Genomic DNA, 23955 nt, shown 5'->3' with positions numbered 1-23955 from the left:
GCCCTTAGAATCAGAAAAGTGTAAACTTGCTCAATACTGATTTTATTCCATTTGTAGTTTAAATTGGTTTAAATATGCTAGATATAATGAAATTCACTCCAGGCATTCCTGATATATTACCTTCATGAGAATGGGGCAGAGAATAGGTTACAGTGACCTTGACCTTTGACCTTTAACCACCTAGATTTAAACTAGTAAATAGTTGGACGTCTGGACGTTTGTACCACATTTTTAGGAATTCCCTCAATGCGTTCCTGAGATATGTTGCTTGCAGCAATGCGCTGAAAACTGAACTACTGTACACACAGACTGAACAATGCATAAATAGCATATATAAATAGATAAACCTATAGCAATATGTGCAGCTGTAGCCAGTAGAGCATGTGTGGGATGTGAATTAAACTAACAGTTGATGCACTGCTTGCTTGATATCAGCAGTGTTAATGTCAAGCCTTAAAATAAACACAAGCCAACTACAACTAAAAGCCAGCATATCAATCTGTAGATGCCTGGGGAAAGTATGATAAACTCTTTTGGCACTAGACGTACCAACATCAATGTACTGATTGATTTAGTTTATTAAAAAGTATAATTTATTTTAGAGGTAGATCTACTGTAGCTGTTATGAGTCACATGAGCTAGTACAAACACTATAATAAAGCATATCTCATCATGATTGTGTAATTTGTCAATATGCATTCAAATCTGACCCTATCATAGCTAAACTGTACTAACTCGAACAATTGTTTTATTGCAAAGAGAGCCACTTTTACCAAAATGTCTGTTCTCCACACTAATGCAAAACTGCCAACACTGTACTACATTTGTATGTCTATGTCTTGATCAGTTTGGAACATATTGTTCAACTGAAGTTCGTCACTTCTCTATGGGCTTTCCTATAGACTAGCATATAAAGTCTTGTCTGGTAGGGGCAGGTACGGGATACTCCCTAATTTTTGTATTTACATTTTCATTGTTCCTTAAAAAAATACTCCTCAAGCTATGGAACAAATGACTGGAGGGCAACATATGTACTGTGCTATTTTTCATGATCTATCTTAGCATAGTGTTACACTATCATTCCGTTACCAGCCGTGTTGCTGGTGTTTCCTGTTGAAAAGTAATACATTTGGTAATTTTGTCTTCACGTTAAGCATGACCTTAAATATATGTTGCTCCATTGTTCCATATTTCACAATATCACTATTTGGTACAATATCATCATCACTTAGATTTCCTATGTACTGTAGTGACTGTAATACAGAATGGCTTTTGCCTATCATAAGATATTTTTTTATCTTTTTTAAAGATATATTATCTTTCATGCATCATTCCAAAACAATGTATCTTTATTCTTCCAGACATGAATGGTTTAAACCACACATTGTCCAATGTGGTTTCCATACTTTTATGTTACCTGATTCTCTATCAAACACTTAACTGAACTTTCTCTGTTATTTCAAAGGACTGGACATAGGCCTCAAGATGCTTATGATATATTATTCTGTTTCAGAATTCACGTGGGCTTCTCTCTTGTGAACCACTACAAGCTCTCTTATGAAACAGCTCATGATTGGAGGGTTCAAGGTACATTTATTTATAGTAGCCTGCACATTGTAACACAGCCAGATGTACAAAATTGTTGTTTTCCTCCAAGGATCTTGGCCCTCACGAAGATGTTCATTGGCTAAACTTAGTCCTATGCTCTCTGATGATCACAATGCTGAACATATTATCCACAAATCATGCATATATATTCATCCAGACATCTGATGAATATGATTGTAACAGAAGTTAAACAATAAATGTCATCTTCTGTAACTGTTGTCATACCCAGATGATTTTCTTAGATTTTCTGGCATCTTGTGCAGTGGGCTGCTCAGGGAACATAAATTCTGTAAGTAACCTGCTTTTGCCCACTGATGTTTAATAGCTAGATGACAGAATGAACATAAAAATCATGCATTATGCATCAAATACGTTCTTGTTTTCCCAGATGCTGTTTAACATGTCAAGACACAACTGTGCTCAACCTTTATTGCGATATACACGTATAAAGATAATAAAACTTTAGAATAATAAGTGATTATTCTGAGCATTGTATGACAAAACTCAACTTTTGTCTGATGTGTGGTTTTACTTTATTTGCTTTAAACATTTTAGTTTTCCAGACTGAGCTCAAGCTTTGAAACATAGAGGGTCAACATTTCACCATGCAGCTTTACCGTAAAAGGTGATGCGCTGCATACATAACATGTAATATGAATTTGCGTACAAAGTCTGCAGGCTATTACATGTCTTATTATCTTCTTATCCTAAAGTCATATACCAGTATATACTGTGAAACCAATGCTACCAAATTTCGGGTAACAGTACAGTGAGATACATTCATGTTCTAAATATACAGTCATTCTTATTTTCCTTTTGCTCAGATGCTGGTACAGAGCCATAAGAAGAATGGCGTGTCAGAAGCCAGCAGTCGGTAGATTAATTATGGACAACTTTTTATATCAAATAGAATGATTCACATTGGTTCCACTCATTCTCTCATTATGAATTCTCTCTGTGCCATGTTCCACCAACCCTATAGGCGCAGCTTCCCCCATAGGGTCAGATGAAACTAAATGATGGAAATGACTATGCAAGCCAAGGCCGCCAGAGGAAGATGAGGACTTGAAACCACATGCAGGAAAGAACTCCTGCTTCCTATACCATCCTGGACCAGGCGTGGCAACTGGCAAGCTACCAACTCCACCACCAAAGAGAAGATGTGCGACGCCCACGTGGAATGGAAAGTCTTAATCCATTAAGACCGGGAAGCTCATAGCCGCGCTATGAGCTTGTAGATCTGCAATTCTTTGAAAAATCATGAAAAGTTGTGCAAATCTTTGAATATATATATTCTTAAAGCGAACATTTGTAACTCAAATCTTTGCTTCTGGGGATTCTACAAATGTCTTCTAAATACTAACAGTTTTTTTGAAAAAACTTATGTTGCTATAATCAGTGTTCCTCAAACATTCATGTCAAGGGCCCCCAAAATGATATGTATTTGGCCGCAGACCGCCATCTCAAAATGTGTTGTTCTAGGGACCCTCCCCAGAAGCAAAGATTTGAGTTAAAAGTGTTCGCTTTAAAAAATATATATATATTTAAAGATTTGCACACATTTTTACGATTTTTCAAAAATAGCAGATCTGCAAGCTCATAGCGTAGCACTCGGTGCCGCACTATGAGCTTGTATATCTGCTATTTTTGAATAGCCAAAGAAATCTAAAATGACACAGATGCTTTCCCGGTCTTAATTAATTAATTATTTTGACCAAAGGCTGGTCCCGCCTCTTCTACAAAGCCCTTGTAACATCCTGCAGCGGCCCAAGAGGTGTGTGCCCGGACAAATGTGGCACCCATGCCCGTCTCTGGTTGAACGGTCCCCACCCAAGGAGAAGTCACTCGCCAGGTCCATGGGAACTGGGAGAAGAACTGCTGTGGCTTTCACTCCACCTCCATCAAGGTGAAGAAGTGTCGGGAGTGGGGTCTGCAAATATATTTCAAGGCTGAATTACAAAAAAAGCATGCAATCTGTGTAAAAACAGTGTTTACATGCTAAGAAACAGAACTAACAACTTGTATGCAAAAGTCTTAAGATAACACATCATTTTTTGTAAAGTAATGTGCATCACTTTCATCCCTACATAATTTGTATACTAACTTACTTTTTGGAATAAAACTCTTATGTTGCATTACAACAAAAAGAAGCACTGCACCAATAATTATTTGTAGGGACACGGACAATTTATTTGCACAGAAAGACTGTGCTGTTTAAAAATCCCATTTGTCAAGGTACAGCAGACTGACTAAAAAGACAAGCAATTGCATGAGGGAGATTTAATTATTTTGTATACATATTTTCAAAGGAGTACTTTGGGAACAGCATTGGAGCCTGGTGTTGAAATTAAAATGTTCCTGAAGATTGCCATGTTACGGTAGGCAAGCTGCAATTATTACTTGCTGCAGGTGAAAGTACTGTACATTCTATTTATTTTCAGACATCAACACACTTGTGTGTGGGTGTTGCAGAAGACATCAGTACTGCTTGTAGGGGTGAATTACCAAACAGAAATACAGCCCAGGGGCCCAAGAGCTCAGCCAGAGCCTTTGCATGAATTGTCAAGGTTATTAAATGTACCTTTCTTGTCAATTCATGTCAATAACAGAGCCCCAAAAAGCCTACTGAAAACCATCATGATACCATTCTGTGAAGGTTTTTGTCTTAAGCCTTATACTTCGTCATACAATGGTGTCACAACCACAACATGTTGAAAATAGTTGATCTACAAGCTCACAACACTTCACATGCACGAGGTGTTTTCGGTACACGACACCATTGTACGACGGAGCATAAAGTTACACATTTGTTATTATGCTTTTGCCGTTAATTGTGAGTATATGTGCTGTTGATCCTGTAGTTTCTGTGCTACAGTGTGTTGGGGGGGGGGGTCTTTTATGAGCCTGGGACCAGGGCAGGGGCCCACATCAAAAATATTTATATAAATTATTTTAAGCCTAGAATTAAGCCATCCAGGCTCCTGGTGAATCATGACCATAAAACATTTGATTCTGTAAAAAAGACAAATGTAAAACCGCAAAACAAAGGGTATTATTAAATGTAGCATCTCATATAATTAAATATTACATTTTTTTCTTCACAGAATCAAATGTTTAATGGCCTACTTACTAATAATGCAGATCAACATTGTAATATATTGTACAGTTACAGTAGGCTACTATAGAAGCAGGCTGTGAGTCACTTGCCTCTGTTTGACACAAGATGGCACCATAGCATCTATGAAAGCAAGAGGAAGTTATGTTTAGGATTATTTAACATCTCAGAACTCAGCACAGGCAGCAGAGAGCAGCTTACTGTGGTAGGCTAGAAGAATACAGAAGACACATTATATCTACCTGTCCTGTAATGATAGTCAGCGTGATGTTAAACATTCAATATAATATGAACAACTATAGGTATTGGTTTTAAACAAACTAAAGACAATTCAACGATTTGAGCTCCCTGATCCACATGGTTCCCTAAACTCCAGTTCTAAATGTAGTCCAATTAAAAAGCAATTGGGCAAATGTCGATAAACAATTCTTTATTTGTCCTTATATGGGCATAGATGGCAGAAAAGTGAAAGCCAAACTTGATGCTTTCACTAAGATGGGTCTATTTATCTACAACTCAGCAACGACCCCGTCATCACTGAGGTATGTACAAAGAAACAGTTCAAAGCGGTCTAGAGAAATTGTTCTAATAGTTTTCATGTTACACACAAATTCTAACCAACACCTCAATACAGGGCGGGGGGCGGGGCATGCAATGCTATTGGTCAGTAGTGTGTTGGGACCAATGTTGCCATGTCGGCTTATTATAAGCGATGTTGGGCTTCTTTTTCTGAAAAGTTGCTTGTAAAAATTGGTAGTTGGGCTGGTTTCTAACGTGTACTTGCTTGCTTATTTAGGCTTTGCTTCCAACATTTTTAATTATTATTTAAACCTACCAGTGGTTCTCAAATATTTTCATGAAAATGTTTTGTGCCCAGGGGAGCATTTGTGTTGTTTCAAAAACATTCCAAATATTCCACATTTTATTATTATATATTATATATATATATATTATTATATATTATACACATAGTTATTATTTTTATAGTAGCATTGTGAACTTGTAGATTGGCTATTTTCAAATAGCCGACGCATATATGTTTTAAGTGCTCATGTGGCCTAAAGTTGCTTCTGTTGGGCTCATTTTCCTAGATCTGGTTGCTTATTCCTCTCACACAAATGGCAACACTGATCGGGACGGGACGAGGGACAACCAAGGAAAGAGAGAGAGCGCGCTGCAGTATGGATGGACTGAGTCTCAGCCTAGTAACGGGAGGACATCATTCGGTGAAAAGCAACAAGTTTGCATGGATATGAAACTAATGTGGAATTAATTTGTCACTTCTGTCAGAAACACGGGGAAATAGTTGCTAGTAGCAACAAACAAATCGACAAAAGTTTGCATTGTTATATCTCCCTCTTTTTTTTCCTGGCAATTTACGTTTTGCGACCTTTTTATATATTAAATGAGCGAAAATATCATTTAACCACCACGACTGTAAACTCGAATAAAAATGGACCATTCCGCTCACACAACTGAGTAGGTGCTCTGCGTGCAGCAGCTCGCCATTGTTTACCTTTGCTGCCCGCGGTGGGCTTCACTTTACTTTGAAGTTATAGCGAATATTTTCTCCCAACGGAGCCGAATAAGGAGAAGACAAAGTCAGCTATGGCAGAACACGAGAGTTTGGAGTTTGGAAAGGCTGACTTTGTCCTTCTGGACAACGTTTCTCTGGAAGAATTCATGGCCAACCTCAAACTTAGGTGAGTAAAACCTAACAGCAGCGACGACCACCAGGGTCGTTCACCTTTGAGGTTTCAGCGGTCTGTCTGTCTGTCACTGAACAGCATCATTGACACATGTACGTCTATTAGTCCTGTGGTTCTCAAACTATTTAATTTCAAGGACCCCCATACAGTGGTGGGAAAAGTACTCAAATTCTTTACTTTTAAGTAAAAGTACCAATACTGCAATATAAAAATACTCTGTTACAAGTAAAAGTCCAGAATTAAAAATTTACTTGAGTAAAAGTACAAAAGTATTGGCATCAAAATGTACTTAAAGTACCAAAAGTAAAAGTACTAAATATTTGAAAATAGCAGATCTACAAGCCCACAACGCGTCGCGATGCGACGCGTTGTGAGCTTGTAGATCGGCTATTTTCAAATAGCCTATGTATAAAATAGGGCTAAAGTGGTTAATGTATGTTTTATAATATCATAGTTTATATCTGAAAAGTAACTAGTAACTAAAGTTTTCAAGTAAATGTAGTGGAGTAAAAGTACAATATTTGCCTCTGAGATGTATTGGAGTAGAAGTAAAAGTATTGGAAATTATAAATACTCAAGTAAAGTACAAATACCTCAAAATTGTACTTAAGTACAGTGCTTAAGTAAATGTACTTAATTACTTTCCACCACTGCCCCCATAACTCTCTGAGAGTGTATAAATGGAACCAAATGGACCCGTAAGGAACCCCCTCAAGGAACACTGAATGTCCCTTGACCCCACTTTGAGAACCACTGGTCTAGTCTACCCCGATAATATATTATAACTCTATGGTCTACCACAGTACCGCGTCACCCAGGTTCTTGTTATAGTATTTTGAATCTTTTTTTTTTATGTCCACAATTTCACATTCTAATATAAATGCCAGCAACAGGTGTATGTACAACAGACAGACTGGACTGTAATTAGGCATAATAACGGACTGGGTCTGGGGGCCTATAAGTATCATTTTAAAAGTCGCTGACTTTGGGCTGTTATCATCCTTTTGATAGTTTGATTTGAATTAACAGAACAAGTCAGACATATGGACCCTATACATGGTTGGCATACTGTCAATTGAAAGTTGTAGGCTACTACCCATGTAGCCCTAGAATGTCTCACACAATGTCTGAATGTCTGTGAATGTCTGTGATCACATTTGAAAGACATTCTAGGGCTACTACCCATGTGCAGTTGTGGTCATATTCATAAAGGTGTATGTAGAAACAATATTCATAAAGGTGTGTGTAGAAACAATAGTGGCTCTGATCTGGTCTTGGATTGAGCCACTACTGAAGACATTCCATCTTATGTTGTCTTTTCCGTTGGGCCGGTAATATTCTTTGAGCCATGCTGTGTTTGAATGGGACTCCACCCAAAGAATCACAGTGCTCCCATTGACACAGCATCATTTGAACCAGCCAGTTCCCATACAGGCTAGTTTGCATCAGCTGTGGTTTCAGCAGTTTGGTGATGGCAAGCCAGGCTGTCGGTGAACGTCAGTGAAAGTGGCTGAGGGTGGACATTTTCCAAAGGCTCTCATGAATCTGCCACCCCACCTCATTCCATTACATCGGTGGGGAAACTTAAAACACACACACCCCAGGACAGTAGTGTGACTACACACTGTGATGGACTGCATCACCAGATGACACAGTGACACAGTGGCCTTCTCAGCACCAAAGTGTGATATTTCCACTGGAAAGGTCTGTTTAGAAAGACCTGCTGTGTGTATGAACCCATGAAAAGAATAATTGATCTCTTGTTTTTATCTGTAAAATCACATGGAAAATCTTGAAGACCTTGTTTTGTTGGTGTTATTTCTCTTCAGGCAGGTATTTGGCAGCCCAAGGGCCGGCTATTCATATCAGTTGCCATTTATCACCATTTCCTTATTGTATGGTGACCTCACCTTGGTGCTGAAATACTGCACAGGATTGCCCAACCGTTATCCATCTAAGTTGGACTTTAGACCCCCTGAGTAACCAATATTTACTTTAATTGCTGTGGCTTGTAAATCTCTGGATCATCTCAAGGATGCATTGCAGATGGCTCTTGTTTTCTGTGAATCTGTAGCTTAGTTTTGGCCAACATGGGTATTGTCAGTGACAATGACTTAAACCGCTGACCCCAGAACAAACTAAATATAGGTCTATGACACCTTTTGTTGCCAACTCAGATGACCGGCTTTTGCTGCAGATAAAGAGGCTTTTCAGCCTTTTGTAAAACAAGTGTAATTGGCCCTTGTGTGTGGTGTGTGGTGAGACCCACTTGTTGCAAGAGCCCGCTTACAGCTAATTTATACTTGTCTCACAATCAAATGTTTTACATTAGGCTTTACTGAATTGGTGGAGGGTATCTACAGTATACAGAGGTCTAGATTCTACCTCTCTACGCTATATTGTTTGTTTCAGTATCAGTAAACATTCATAAACTGTACTCATCATCCTGTAAGTCATTTCACATAGATACACTCCTGCGCGTGAGCCGTATCACAACTTGAAGGCAACGTTTTTGTTTTAGTTCCAATGCTGAAGACTGCTGGCAAATTTGGGCACAGTTGACTAACGAACGAACACTATACATTTTACACTCTATACATGTCCAGTACTACTACTATGTCCAGTGTTAATACTGGTATTACAGTATTTACTTGCCCTTGATAGATGGATCACTGTACACACACTTACTTAGTCAATATTTTAGTATGTAATCCTTGAGTTTTCACCCGTGGCTCCACAGTTTAGCCCTGAATCCTCCTAGCTGAACTCCTGTTTACGTGCCCTTGAGCAAGATGCTTAACTCTCTTGCTTGCTGATCCGTAGCAAAAAGGAGGACTGTAGTTTTGATGTGTGTGTGTGTAGTTGACTGTAATGTGTGTGAAACAGGGCGAGGCCAAACATTCAGCATATCTTCGCTTGGTAAATAATGACTTAGACTTTCTTTTTTTTTAATGAGGGGGAACTCGGCGCTGATAAATGATACATTGTGTATTATTTTTTACAACCATCACTGTTAACTTTGGTGTGTCCTGTCCAGCATGGCAGTCATTGTCAGCCAAGGCGGAGGACCAGAATGTAAGCAGTAGGGCAGCATGCCTCCCCTTTCCAAGCTCTCCCCCATTTTCTGCCTGTTTGTTTTCCCTCCAGTAGGACCGCGAGGTCCGGAGATGGCGTGTGCAGATTGTTATTTGCAGAGGGTGTGACCAACCAGGAGCACTTCCTTTTTGCTTCTTTCCCCTCAGCCTCCAAATCTTTGTGTGTGTGTGTGTGTGTGTGTGTGTGTGCGCATGCTCGTGCACTTGTTAAATTAGTACAATGTGGAGAACGAGCACTTGGGGTCACGAGGGGTCCGACTGCCTCCCTGTCCTGCTGTAGTTACTTAAAGGAACTAGGTGAAGTTCCATGGAGCTACATGTCTCTGGGGTGTGTTTTACACTGTCTGTGAGAAACCAGCCTCTGAGTTAATTGCTTGCCAAGTTGCCATGATAAGTGGCTAATAATGGCAAGTCCCCCAGTGATTGCATGTGAAGAATGATTTCTGGAAGATTGGCCCCTTGATTCGGCCAGACTTTGCTTGTTGGAGTTGACATTTACTTTGTTTAACGTGGGGTTGAATGGTTTGGCCTCTCGGAGAGAAAGTCCATAAATAGAGCATAGCAGATGCCCAGTGTTTCGTGGAGATTTGGTCGGAAAACCATTTATGCTGCGTTCCTGTAGAGGTCTTGGGAATTCTGCCTGAATTTACCAGTTGGCAGAAGAGCCTTATTATCTCCGCCAGGCCACCGGTCGGAGGGCGGAGATTATGTTTTTGCCCCTGTCTGTTTGTCTGTGCACAGCTGGACCGATCGCCGTCAAACTTTTGCATGCACACTCCCAGTAGGCCAAGGAAGACACTCCACACCAAATCTTTCAAATCAGCATCACAGCCCTGGCAATCCAGCCTGCCGGAGATATGTGCTCCAAGGAGCTCACATTTCTAGTTGGTGCTGCTGAGGCCAATAGGGCTGCGGTTTGTAAAGCCCATAGAAAAATCTATTTGTAATGTATGTACTTGCTTAGATTAGATCTCTGCGTGCTTAGTTTGGAGTTCTTACATGGTTGGCAAGAACAAAGGTGCTTGAAGTCAAGAAGTTAAGCCACTCAAATAACAATGGTGAGTAAGTTGCTAGATGTAGTAAGCAGCAAAAGGAACTCTCCACGGGTCTGACTCTATCCAGCTACTGTATCCAGTGTACATCCAACTGGTCTTACTTGTAGCCCGCCAGCATGGTACAATGTTATCACTGCTGAGCTTGTCTTTATGAGGCACTGTTGTTTTGTCTGTCCCTGGGAGAGCAGCGAAACTTTCCTGGCAAACCGCTGTGTTTTTCCAAAACAATTAGCAGCATTTTCGGAATTCTTCTTCATCCACATGGGCGTGTGATACTTCAGATTAAATAGCTGACATGCACTTTACCATGGAGGCCATTAGGCTGATTCTGTGTTCTCTCACCATGAAGCTCAATTATTTCTTTACACAGACTTGTTGTGTTTGGATGAATGAAACAAAGTCAAGAAGACAGCTTTCAGATGGCAGAATATGGGTCAGAATATGACCCAATATATACTGTTACTACTTGAGTCCCATGGGTGGGGTTTGCCTCACAAGACAATACGAATTCAGACAAAGGAAAGTTTGCCAGCAAGACAAGTTTAGACCAAGTTTACACCCAACATGAATTCAGCTTTTCTGTGATTTGTTTACATTTAAAAAATTGCAAAAAACACAAGAAATAGAGGCTAGTAGTTGCCAATATGCCTCCACCTGGCTCTGCAGTTAGGACCTTTTTACACAGCAAGGATGCTAAATAATAGAATTCAATGTATTCAATCCATAAGCAATTAGAACATTATGATATAGTGATCATAACCAGAATTCCCCTTTCCTCTGTGAGTGTATGAACGGCTCCCATGGATATATTAAGTGCTTTAACCTTTAAACTTGTGTGGCGTTTGAGGGGATTGTGAACCGGAAGCCTCCAATAATATGGAGGGGGGTGAGGGCAAGGAAGCAGGGAAGCTGGCCTCTTCTTCCCATTGGCATTTCCTTGACTTTGGTCCTCACATTTCATTGTTTCCTGTAGCTCTTCTCCTAGCATGGCTGGGAATCATATGACAGACAGGCTGGGTGTTTCTTTAAGATCTAAATCTGTTTCCAAAGTGTACCACAAAAGAACAACAGCTAATCACTTTCACCCGCTGCCGTTTAACTTTGAACGTCCGAGAGTAATTGGAACAATGGCTGTCCCGTCTCAGGTGTGTAAATGCTCATTTATAGATGTAACGGCAGATAGAGGCGCCACGCAACCCGACTCCACCCTTCTCTGTCTCACCCGGTATCGAAGTACCCCGGTGGCTCAGGTGGAGCGACACGGTCAAGGGTTAGCATGTGTATACTTCCTTTTCGTGCGAGACACTAGCCAATAGGGCAAGGACCTGCATTTTTTTTTCACATTCAGCGCACAGGTGAAAGGATCAAAACACATTTTATGTACCAGACAGTGTTTGTTCATATGGCTTAGGCCCGCTCCTTATCCATGCTCCATTGGAGTTTACACACTGGCACGGAAGAATCTTTTGCCAGATCTCACATATTTTCATGCCTTTCATGTCAATCCTCCTCTGTGTGTAGAGAGAAACTGACAGACAGATCTGAGACCAGCGGCCAACAGGAAAATGGGCGATAACACGCCACAGATTTCTCTACGAATATTTGATCCCCAACCTGCCTATTAAATTGTTGTTTCTCTCTCTCTTTCCTCTCGGTGGTGGTCAGTGACTGGAAGAGAAATATTTATAGATGAAGTCAGATAGAGAGTGCTCTCCCGTTTCCTTTCCCTTCCTCACTGGCCTCTTTGACTCGTCTCCTTGCCAACACCAGTGTGGCGGGAGCACACGTCAGTCATAACGACCGGCTTAAAGGTATCTGATAGACCCATAAGAGGCTGATAAGCCAAATTGAATAAAGCCTCTGGTTTTGGCACTACTACATATAGGGCATAAATGTATATACCACTGCTTTTTAAGGAAGCTGTTTCCCTTCTTTGTACCCTGAATTGTTGCCTTCAGTGCCGCCTGGCACAAGCCGCCGGCGTTGCCAAGACAATTCTTCCTAACGATTGAGGGGGGGGAACAGCTTATTGAGAAAAAGCACAAAGTCGCGGGCCGCCTCTGCTGTTCTCCAGCAATGAAAAGTCCAGTCTCGCCACAAGAATTTCCATACAACCCCCCTGTAATCTGAAACATATTACCGTCCTTACATAAACAGGGGCTGTGCTCGTGGAGCTTTATTCCCCCCCAAAATAAGTTCAGCAGGCCAGCCCTCTCAGACGTCTCATTTGTGGACTGCCTGCGTTGGCAGGCGGGGTTGGCTGTAGGACGTGCAGCACAAGTTTGCAGTGTTGTTAATGCCTGCTGTCTCTCTCTCTCTCTCTCTGTCTTGGGCTGTCCTCCGTTGGTCTTTTTCTCATGTCTGTCTCTTTTCTCTACCATGCACTGCGTGTTGTGTGTGTGTACAGTATGTGCGTGCGTGTATTTGGGTGTATGATGCATGCAGGATATATATTTAGACAGCACCAACATTAGCATCTCTCTCTGTCTTTCTCTCAGTGTGTCTCTCCCTCTCTCTCTCTGTTTTGTCTGTCTGTCTGTCTGTCTGTCTGTCTGTCTGTCTGTCTGTCTGTCTGTCTGTCTGTCTGTCTGTCTGTCTGTCTGTCTGTCTCTCTCTCTCTCCACCCCCATCTCTTTGGGGTAAAGTTCGGATACATACTGTAGAATCACCTCCAGTCGTCAAATTCAGTCTAGTGAGTCCAGTCTTGCAGTAATACCATGCACTGACAAATACACACCCTGAGCTACTGGGTGGTATAATGCCACTAGATGTTTGACTTGGTCGGGCCTCCTGTTTAAAGGTGTCTGGCTCTTTAATGAGCCACGCATCCTCAGTCCAACTGCCACATCACCTGCAGAGTGCAGAATGATGCGAGCTCCCAGCAGCCCCCCCCCCCCTCTCTCACCCGCTGACAAGAGGCATTTATACTACGACACTCTTATCTGCTATCTCAGAGTGAGGCTCATTTACTTGAATGAATGAATGTTTTATCATTACGGCTAAAGGGGCTCTTACGGGAACCCCTAATGTTGTGTTAGTGAGTCAGAGAGGGGTTGTGTTGCATTGGTCTGTGTGTGTGTGTGTGTGTGTGTGAGGCCATGATGTCATTCTCCTGTTTCTCCTGTGTTCTATTGTTCTCTTGTGCACCTGTTGGAGTGGTGCCTTGAGGCTCGGTGGGGGTGGAGCGCTTTACTCACTTTCACAGCCAGCCCACGGCCTCACATCACTTCACAGTCTCTGCATGATGAGTCACACACACCCACATGCACTATTCGCTGCACTGAACACTGTTCTTTCATCGTGTCATGATGTCTTTGTCTAGGTGAACTCACTTATGAACCGTTAGAAGTGTGTGGTGGTGTCTGTATCTGCAGAGAGAACCGTCCCTCTACATCTAACACCTTAGACACCTGGCTTAAACCACTATAAAACTCTTTTTTTGCTTGCACGTTTCTCTCTCTTTCACTTTTTTTTTTTCTTCTTTACTATTATCATTATTATTCCCTTTATGCTGCTACATTGTCTGAACGACACCGAACAAAAATAAATTGTACTCTTATGTACATGTGCACAAGATGTAATAATAAAGAACAACCTTTGAACCTCTATTGTTTGATTTTACTTAACTTTGGGACATTCTGGGTGTCAACCTTTTGGGCAGTAGCGGTGCACCATTGGTGTCGCTGAGCCCTGGAGGACGGCTGGGCCACAAATCCTGCTCATTATAGGCCTACCTTTAATGGCGTCACTCTGTAACCTTTATGGTGACTAGGCCGGTCACAATTACTACACACTCGCCTAATTGTAATTATTTGCGATAATCACAATTATTTTGCATAGTCGTCATAATCGTTTCCATGTTGAAAAATGTTCATATATTTTCAAACATAAACAAATATATAGCCGAAATGGCAGATTTACAAGCTCACAATGCGTTGCATCACGGCGCGTTATGAGCTTGTAGATTGGCTATTTCCACGATTTGTTTTTAATTTGAAAGTATAAAGATATTAAATATGTCTGTCATTTCTTTGTATTGTTAAGTTATTTGTCATGTCTTCCCTGTGGAATTGTTGTTTACGAAATCTAATGGCCAAACAGAAATGTAATTTCTATTTATGTTCCAATTTTCAATGCCAAAAACACAAATCAAATTAAATTGTTAATCGCAATTGTTTGCCAATGAATTGTCAACTAAAATGTCATTATCGTGACAGCCCTAATGGTGAATGATCCCAATCTAGCTACTGTAGATCCATCCCGTTTCCCCTACTGTGTTATTCCTCTTCTCTCTTGTGTCCATCTGTCTGTTTTTGTGATTTGTCCTGGCCTCTTTTTAGCCCTGATAGAAATCAGAGTTCTTTCCTGAAATAGTGTGTTGAGTAATGTCTGGTTCCCTTGGATGGCCTTCTATTCGTCTCTCACTCTCTCTCTTCTTTTTTTTTTTCACTCTTTTTTTTTTCTCCTTTCCACCCTGTCTGCTAGCGGAGCCAGAGTGCAGCGACTTTACATCAGCCACAGACGGCCAATGTAACGTGTTAAAGTGCAAACGGGCTCTGCACCAGGATGGCAGCCAACGGGTCCCTAATCTGAACCCCTCCCTCACCAGAACGCCTCTGTTATTGAAATTTGGACATTTAATCTGAGTGGAGTGCTGTGTGTGTGTGTGTGTGTGTGTGTGTGTGTGTGTGTGTGTGTGTGTGTGTGTGTGTGTGTGTGTGTGTGTGTGTGTGTGTGTGTGTGTGTGTGTGTGTGTGTGTGTGTGTGTGTGTGTGTGTGTGTGTGTGTGTGTGTGTGTGTGTGTGTGTGTGTGTGTGTGTGTGTGTGTGTGTGTGTGTGTGTGTGGCACGCGCGGTGGATGGGTGGGGAGTGTGTGTGTGTGGCACGCGCGGTGGATGGGTGGGTGGGTTTGGAGTGTGTGTGTGTGTGTGTGTGTGGCACGCGCGCGCGCGGTGGATGGTGGGTGGGTTTGGAGTGTATGATGTGTGTCTGTGATCTCAGTCAGACAATAAAAAAAGAATGGGCGTCCAGCGACCCAGTCTTGTGCATGGCTGTTTACACCTGGCTCCCATTTCCCTCAGTATCCAGAGCTGCCAAACCGCCATGGGGGGCTATTTAGCATGTCTGGGTGGAACACAGGGCTAAGCTAATGCTTGACTGTGAGTGATGTGAAGGCAGCTTTCATTGCAGCCTAGCATCTGTGTGTGCATGTAATGTAAGCCTGTTGCACTGTTACACACCTGTGCCCCACCTCCTACACAGTAAAATCCTGTTAATGTATCCATTTGCAACTAAAGTGTACAAATGTAACCAAATGGACCCAAATGGGCTTAAATGGTTTATCAAGTCGTTGATATATAAAACATACATACTGTATAAAACACTTAAGATTATTTGATTAATTTCAAAAGTAATCGCTAGAATAATTGCCAAGAAAATCAACAGTTGCAGCTCTAGTGCATTAGGTTCCACTTGTACAACTAACACTGAGGATGTCACTGTGTAGAGGAAGTGTGTACTAATGTCAGGATAGATGCAGGCCAGGTTCAGAGTACAATGGTTTCCACTGCTGATGCATGACATGATGACAGTGGGCATGTTTAGCTGGTTGATTGCAATATCCTTTGTCGTGATGGTCCCCATCCTGGTGAGAACGTTATTTTATTTCTATGTTGTAAATCCTTCTGTGATTATACAATACATCAATGCTGTCACGCTGGTAATGATTTTAAATTTTAGGAGAGCTTTTCCCATTTCCAGCCCCATTAGTGAGAGTGCACGGCTCTAAGGTTGGCCTTGTGCGTCAGTTCAAACCACTTTGGCGGTATAGTTTCTAAGGAGCTGCTAGTAGGGCTTTTAGGCTCATATTCTTGTTTTTGTTTATTCACACTCTCATGGGTGTGTCTGGGTCATGTCTGTGCAGTCCTCGTGTCTTCCTTCCTTTTCTTTAGGAATGTATCTTTTCTACCCCTCTCTCTCTCTCTCTCTCTCTCTCTCAGGATGTTGTGATAAGTACCGTTCATCAGCAGGCCAGGCAGACATGCTGTCATTAGATGGGAAAACCCAAGTCTTGGCTGGGCTGACGTGTTCAACCCAGAGCTGCAGATTATGAGATTACAACATACAAGGTCTTGATGAAAACCTGTGTTATCGGGAGAAACATGTCTTAGTCATGAGTTCTCATGGAGTTTTTTTAATGCATGCAAACATCACAAGTAAGTCAAGGGTTTCAGTCCAGTTTTCTTTTTCTTTTAACGTGGTCTTTCGTTGAACCGAAAAATGAATACTCATTCCACAATATTTCAAGAAATACCGCTCATTCCATCTCAAAGAAAACCTTGCTATTTGCTCTTTAAATTGATTAATATTCCATAATAGATTTTCCACAGTGGATGCCAACAGTCGTCTTGTGAAGAGCATGTTTCAGCTTTTTTGGGATTATCTTATTTTGGAGCGCAGCTCTTCAAATGCACAATTTATGTTTTGAGTGCTCAAGGTGTCAACATGGCGCTGTGTTTGCCAAACTCTTTTATAACTCAAGACTCCACTCCAGCCCCCGTGGCAGCCAGCTGTTGCCCCAGCAGCTCCTGAAGGAGGGGAACCACCTCCATTGCCGGTTACGGTGGAAGATTGATTTGTCCACGGGCCAAAACGTGGGTGGGTGGGAGCGTTAAGTGTTGAAGGCGCACGTCTGCTCACAGACAGGCTGGGAGCTGCTGTTTAGCACTAAGCGGCCTTAACAAAGCGGCAGAAAATCCCCCTAATGCAGAGCCCAGATGCTGGATGAAAGTCTGTGTCTCACAGGGGTAAAAAGATAGAAACAGAGGGTGGAGATGGAGGGTGGAGGTAGAGTGGAGCAGCACATCTTTAATACCTTCAGTATAGTTGTTCTACTAACAAGGGACCAATTTCTGGTGGGTCCCCTAATGAAAGGGGTATTAATGTTCTTTTATTAGACATGGTCAGAGGGTGAGTTTAAGTTATAGTTTAGAAACCAGGCAGTAACATTTATGTCTTCAGTACAGAGTAGAGTGCCACCAGAATAAAATCCTGTGTGGGAATTTAACTCTGAAAGTGTCAAAATGTATTCGTAAGGTTAAATTCACACGCAGGATATTTCTATGCAGAGCAGAGCTTTTAATATTGATACATTACGTCTTGACAGCTGCTGAATTAAACAAAGGTGTCATGTGGTGCACGGTGATAAACACATAATCCTTACAGTACATGTAACCTGAAGAAACTCTTGCACTTGAGGTTTAAATGGCAAAGCTGCTTGTTTGTCAAGTGCCAGGTTTACTTTCTCAGCTTTCTATAAATCATGTTAAAACACATGATATTCTTCCAAATGTCTCTTAGTTTGGCCAGCCAAATGTAATGTCTGTTTATGCTATCATCTCATTGACAGCTTTTATGACCTCACTTGACGGAAAGGTTTTGCTGGGACTTTATGTCGAGGAACGTCTGGCAGCCGGTTAGTCAAAGGACAGTAAAGTATGTTTATTGATATCTGCCTCAAATATTTAGAGAAAGAATCAAACAAACATGAACGATTGATTGCAGGCTTCTGTGAAAGCTGCTGCTGTATGAGAATGGTGACATCGTATGCTAAGGAGACAGGATGCCCCAGAGATATGTATTACTGTCAGTCTCAATAAGGCCAGCGATGTTAATAGCCTCAGAGATAAAAGTGGAGCGGTCACAGATTATCGCTCTAGCATTTTATCATTCTTAGGATGATCCCTACTGGTTCAGACAGTTATCATGATTGACAATCCATCCAGGCTGCATGTGTTGACTTTAGCCAAAGGCAGTACGGTAATTCATTCCCTCAACATTGTTGAAAACAATCTTTCACCCAGTAGATTTAAATACAGTACTATCACATGTTGGTCACATCCACACAGGTGTATTCATTAGATTCAAATACAGTATTATCACATGTTGGTCACATCTACACAGGTGTATTCATTAGATTTAAATACAGTACTATCACATGTTGGTCACATCCACACAGGTGTATTCATTAGATTTAAATACAGTACTATCACATGTTGGTCACATCCACACAGTTGTATTCACATACCGTCCAGAAGACGGATAAATCTTATTACACATTTTATTTTTTTATTAAAAATGTAGACCAAACTGAACTTGACTGTTACAGTACGGTGGCTAAGGAGGTAGAGCGATGGTTGGTTCGATTCCCGGCTCCTTTGAGCAAATGTCTTTCAAGTGTCCTTGAGCAAGACACTGAACCTCTAACTGCACTTGATGAGCAAGATGGTGCCTTGCATTGTTGCCTCCTCCATCTCTTTATGGGTGAATTTAAAGTCCAGGCTAGTAGGCGCATGAAATTCCCCTTGTGTGTCCCTACAGCTTCACTTAAGCCAGAATTATACTTGTACTAAAATCTACAAGTTCACAACGCATAAGTGACACGTTGTGAACTTATTATAGATCAGTTGTTTTCGGTGCGCAACACCTCACGCAACAAAGTTAAGTACAGTACATCAAGCCTTTTATGGGAATGCCTGCACGTACGTATATAGACTATGACTCACATTTGGGTTGTTGTTACAGTGATTTTGGGACATGCTATGATTTGAGTGTTTATTAGTGACACATTGGTGTGTCTAGCCAGAGGGTGGGACGCTGAAAGGGCTTGTGTCACTGTCAGCCAGGTCAGGTTGTGAAAGGAGAGTGAGGGGCTTCTTATTATTCTCAAGCTTCATTTTGGCCACACTTGTCTTTTTTTCTTTTTTGGTGAGAGAAAGTCATAAATCGTTGGCTCCCCTCCCTAGTTAACCACCGACAGAATAACCATAAAAAGACCCACCCAAACAAGATTGGAGACAGCGGTCGTGCTCGGCTTCGCTCTGTAATTCACATCTGAGGGGAGTGTGCGTGCGTGTGTGTGCGTGGCCGTGGGTGTATGTATGCCTTTTTGTGTGTGTGTGTGTGTGTGTGTGTGTGTGTGTGTGTGTGGGTGGGTTTGTGTGTGTAGTATTTGGGTCCCTCGGGTATTTTGAAGGGGGGCGGGGTTACTCGGTAGACACAGGGACAAGAAATGTGTGGTTTATGTCACAACTCGAAGCCACTCCTACCCTTCTATGCTGGTGTAATGACACCATGGACAATACTGATGTGAACTAACACACTGTAAAGGAGCCGCGCGTGCGTGCGTGTGTGAGTGAATCAAGGTAGTAAAAGGTCTCTGTCTCTCTCTCTCTCTCCATATCCAGCAGTGAAGGGAAGTGTGTCTGGTTGCCTTGATCTTTTTCCCAACAGGACCCCTCCCTAGAGCTGCTGCTGGGAAACTAGAGAGAGAAAGACAGAAGATGGGAGTGAAAGAGAGGGTGACAGTGTAATAGAAATGTTAGTTCAAAATCGTTTCTGATCTATCTACTAATACTTGTATTTGGACCATAGAGTAGACAGAGAGGGGGGGAGAGAGAGAGAGAGAGAGAGAGACATAGTGAAAGAGAGAGAGACGGAGAGTGACAGGACAGAGATAGGAAGAGAGAGAGAGAGAGAGAGAAGGTGTTGGAGGGGAGGAGAAGCAAAATGAAGGGAAAGCAGAGCAATGTGTGACGGAGGAAATTGATGAACTATTAAACCTGGACTAATATTGATGAACTATTAAAGCTCACAATGCATCGCGTAACGCGTTGTTGTGAGCTTGTAGAACCCCCCCCCCCAGGTTCCCCGGACCCCACTCACGCTGCTAACCTTTAAAGCACCACACCAGTGGTCTGGTGTGTTTTCAGTCCGTAGACAATGACTCAAGTATATTTGACATTACTGCAGAGTCCATTTTCCAAAGCATAACGTGGTTTGTGTTTTGGAAGCCACTGGATTCCGTTCATTTCATGATGTGGTAAAATCAACTTGCAGAGACTTGTAACTTGTTTGAGTTGGGTAATCCAACACACTTAATATCATTGTCTTGTTTCTTTTGTCAAAGTAATCCCTGGAGAAAATATACATTTTCAAATGAAATTCAATGTCCAGGATTTATAGACTGTGGCATTGAAGAAAATGTGAACAAACACATAATCTAAACAAGATCGGTCTAATAGCGGCATGGCTGGCACCCTTGTTGATCTTGGTTGTCATGTACTATCTATGATGTATGGCTCCATATTTGGTCAAGGTATCAGCTCAATTTGACCGCCATTCATGTTTATTATAAAAAGTTAAATATTTCAAAAAATACAAAACATGTGATACTTTGCTGGCCTCCTGGTAGGATGCACAAGAAATTTGGCACTGATCAGTCCAGAGGTTTGTGAGATTAGCCTTGGATAAACGCACACACACACACACACACGCACACACACACACACACACACACACACACACACACACACACACACACACACACACACACACACACACACACACACACACACACACACACACACACACACACACACACACACACACACACACACACACACACACACACGCCTTAAAAAAATAAGGCCATCAATGGGAAAATAGTCGATGGTTGTGTGATATATGGCCAAAGCTTTGAATAGACAATGACATGTACAGTATTGACACCAGTATGGTTCTGCATTATGTGCAATATTTCTTAAATCTCGCTTTGGCTGCAGTCTGTTGGGTGTGTTTTAATGTTTTTGAAAGACAAGGAGTCAGGGCAAAGTGCTGCAGGGGAGGGGGATTGCTGCCTTTTGAAACACTACATCTTGGTATCATAATTCCCTTATTTATTGCTTTGTTGCTAGGCTGATGCAGACAACAAGCCACTCCAACCTACTTATGTAATATATAGTTACCTTATTTATCAGTAGGGGCCATGTATCACACAGTGCAGCTCTAAACTCTACACCCATGTCCTTCCACTCCCCCACTAATCTGTTCTTTCTCAAGCTATAGTCCTGGGTCCAGTATGTGTAATGGGCCAGTTGTCAGTGAGTCTCCCTGCATGACCAGAGCAGCAGTACGTTTTAATGAGTCTGGGTCCTACATTATAAGGCAAAAAATCTCATTAGTGTCCTCCTGGTCTGAAACAAGTCTATGAAGCTCTTCGCTAATCTGTGAAGAGCGTTCCCTGCAGACTGATATATTGAGGCCTGTAAATGCTCTCTAATCTCATCCTAACTGTGTTGTCATTGGAAATCCTCCCAAATGAGAGCAGAGCAGATGGAAGAGAAAAGCCTGAGTGTCACTGAGGCACTTCAGCTGATAGTTCTCGCTCGCTTTCTCTCTCTCTCTCTCTCTCTCTCTCTCCCTTTCTCTCCCTTTCTCTATCTGTGTCTTCTCATTTTCTTTACTTTGTGGGGTTTTTTTTCTCACTCATTCTCACACACACAACATCGATTTGGTTTATTTGGAGCCATGTGGTCCTCAATACTCTGGGCGGATGATGGAGTAGGAGATGAATCATGGCTCCTATTTATAAAAGCAGGGTTTGGGAAAACACCGGACAGCTCTGGGACCTCTCTATGTTTACACACTGTCTGTATTGTTCCAAATGGCATGGCTTTCGCAAAGAGTCAAAGATTATGTTGAACCGTCTGGGTTTATGACAATACACAGATTTCAAAAACCACAATGATAAAATGACACTCCCCAAGTGACATTTGTCTAAATAATGCCCATAGAGATTTTGCTTTGAAGTCTACTGTCTTTCAGGGCTGGTAAAATAATAGCCAATAATACAAAATAATTACAATATGTAAAAAAACAACAACAAGAGGGTCACTTCATTTGAACTATCTGGAAGCAATGTAACTCTTAACAGATTTGAACTGATCAGTCAAACCAGACATCAACTCCTCACCCGATACAGTAGTATCATTGTATTAAGGATAGTGTGGATATATACAGTAACTATCCTTGATTCCTTCCTAATTACTTTCTAGAACTTCATTGTTTTCTTGGCAATCTTAACTTAAGGGGTCATACCGTTTACTCCGATCTTGTACTTTGTAAGTAGCTCTGGATGATGTTCATTTAACTCTCTAACTTTAAAACGGGGGACAGACTGAGTGAGTCTGATCTCCAGGTGCAGAGCATTCCTGCACGTTGGAATACACAGCAGTGCTTTGCCTGAGGATCTCAGACTACATGTTTGCACATAGTATAGGGGGAGAGTAGATCAGAGATGTAGGAAGGAGCAAGACCTGACCTGGTCTTGTAGGTAATGAGTACTTTTTTAATCAATTCTAGTTGCAGTAGTCTAGGCATGAGAAGTTAAAGGCATACTTTAGTCAGATCAGAGATGGTCAAGAACGATTAAAATTTTGCAATATTTCTTAGATGATAAAACAAGGATTGAATGACCTTCTTAACGTGCTGTTCGAGGTTGGAAAATCCTGCACACCACTCTTCTACTGTGCAGGATTCCTATCCAGGATGTAGCAGTTATGCGGTATAAAGCGCTAAGTTATTGAGCCACCAGATCGCTCAGTGCTTTTGAATTGGCTCAGGTTGTTGCATGGCAGTCATGCTGGCAGGCAGGTCTCCTTGTGGGTTTGGGCGTGGATAAAGACTCGCCCAGAGAGGAAACTATATTCCTTGACTGTATGCATGAATGACAAATGTAACCTTTAAAGACCAACAAATGTCAGGCAAGTTAAAGAAAGAGTGCACCTCAGAAGGTCAGCCTGGTTAGCATGTGTTGAAACTGAAAGATCATTTTTAATGCTATTCCAGGTTTATCGGACAGTATGGACTCTAGTGGAGAAGTTAGATGAGAAATGGGGAAAGATTCACGTACCCCACTACACATCCTATTTCACACTCCTGTAAACCATTTAATTTTAAAAGTTTTGGCCTTTTTCACCCTAGTTATACAGTATGTGAGTGACCAACTTATTGTGAGGATTTTATTTTTAACCACTTCAACCCTGGTGTCCTCATTTTGTCATTATAATCGAACATTTTCAAAAGAAACAGTTCTGCTGGGCGCTACTGGGTGGCTCATCTGGTGGCTCACCTGCTTTAGAGTGCATATCATATCAAGGTTTGGTCCTTGCGGCTGTGGCTATTTCTGATTTGGGACGTAAGTCATTAAGAGAACAGGTATAACTAGAAAAAGTGCTCTTCGGAGCACAGGTCAGCGCCTGGTCAGGTAGGTTATTGTGGGCCAGCAATGTTCGGAATTCAGTCAAGAGGTGAATGGAATCTGTAGAAGTTGAGGGATTAATGTTGAGGAAGCCAATGTTAGCCAATCAGGATGGAATATGAAATATTTGACAGATCCGTCTTTATCACATGACTATAGGGATAATGTGTACCGATTTGCGTGATGTTTGAACAAAATCTGTAGGAGTAATATCAAAAAATGGGTTTTGCAAAAATCGGCCTGCTGGTGGCGCTATAACATGCCAGGCCGGCAA

The 23955-nt window shown here is 41.7% G+C and overlaps 1 protein-coding gene across 1 annotated transcript in view; it reads left to right on the top strand.

Annotated features, from left to right (window-relative positions):
- Nucleotides 1–5900: 5900 nt before the first annotated feature.
- Nucleotides 5901–23955, top strand: part of myo1d (myosin 1D) — a 147138-nt gene continuing 129083 nt past the window's right edge. The window contains exon 1 of the mRNA XM_080455315.1: nucleotides 5901–6426. Coding sequence (XP_080311441.1) covers nucleotides 6332–6426 — 95 coding nt within the window. The 5' untranslated portion in view covers nucleotides 5901–6331. The remainder of the gene's footprint in view (nucleotides 6427–23955) is intronic.

The sequence above is a fragment of the Gymnoscopelus braueri genome, assembly GCF_963280865.1.
Source record: "Gymnoscopelus braueri genome assembly, chromosome: 17".
Classification (NCBI taxonomy): Eukaryota; Metazoa; Chordata; class Actinopteri; order Myctophiformes; family Myctophidae; genus Gymnoscopelus; species Gymnoscopelus braueri.
Note: the sequence above shows the minus strand (reverse complement) of the source record. Positions and strands in the feature narration are given on the sequence as shown.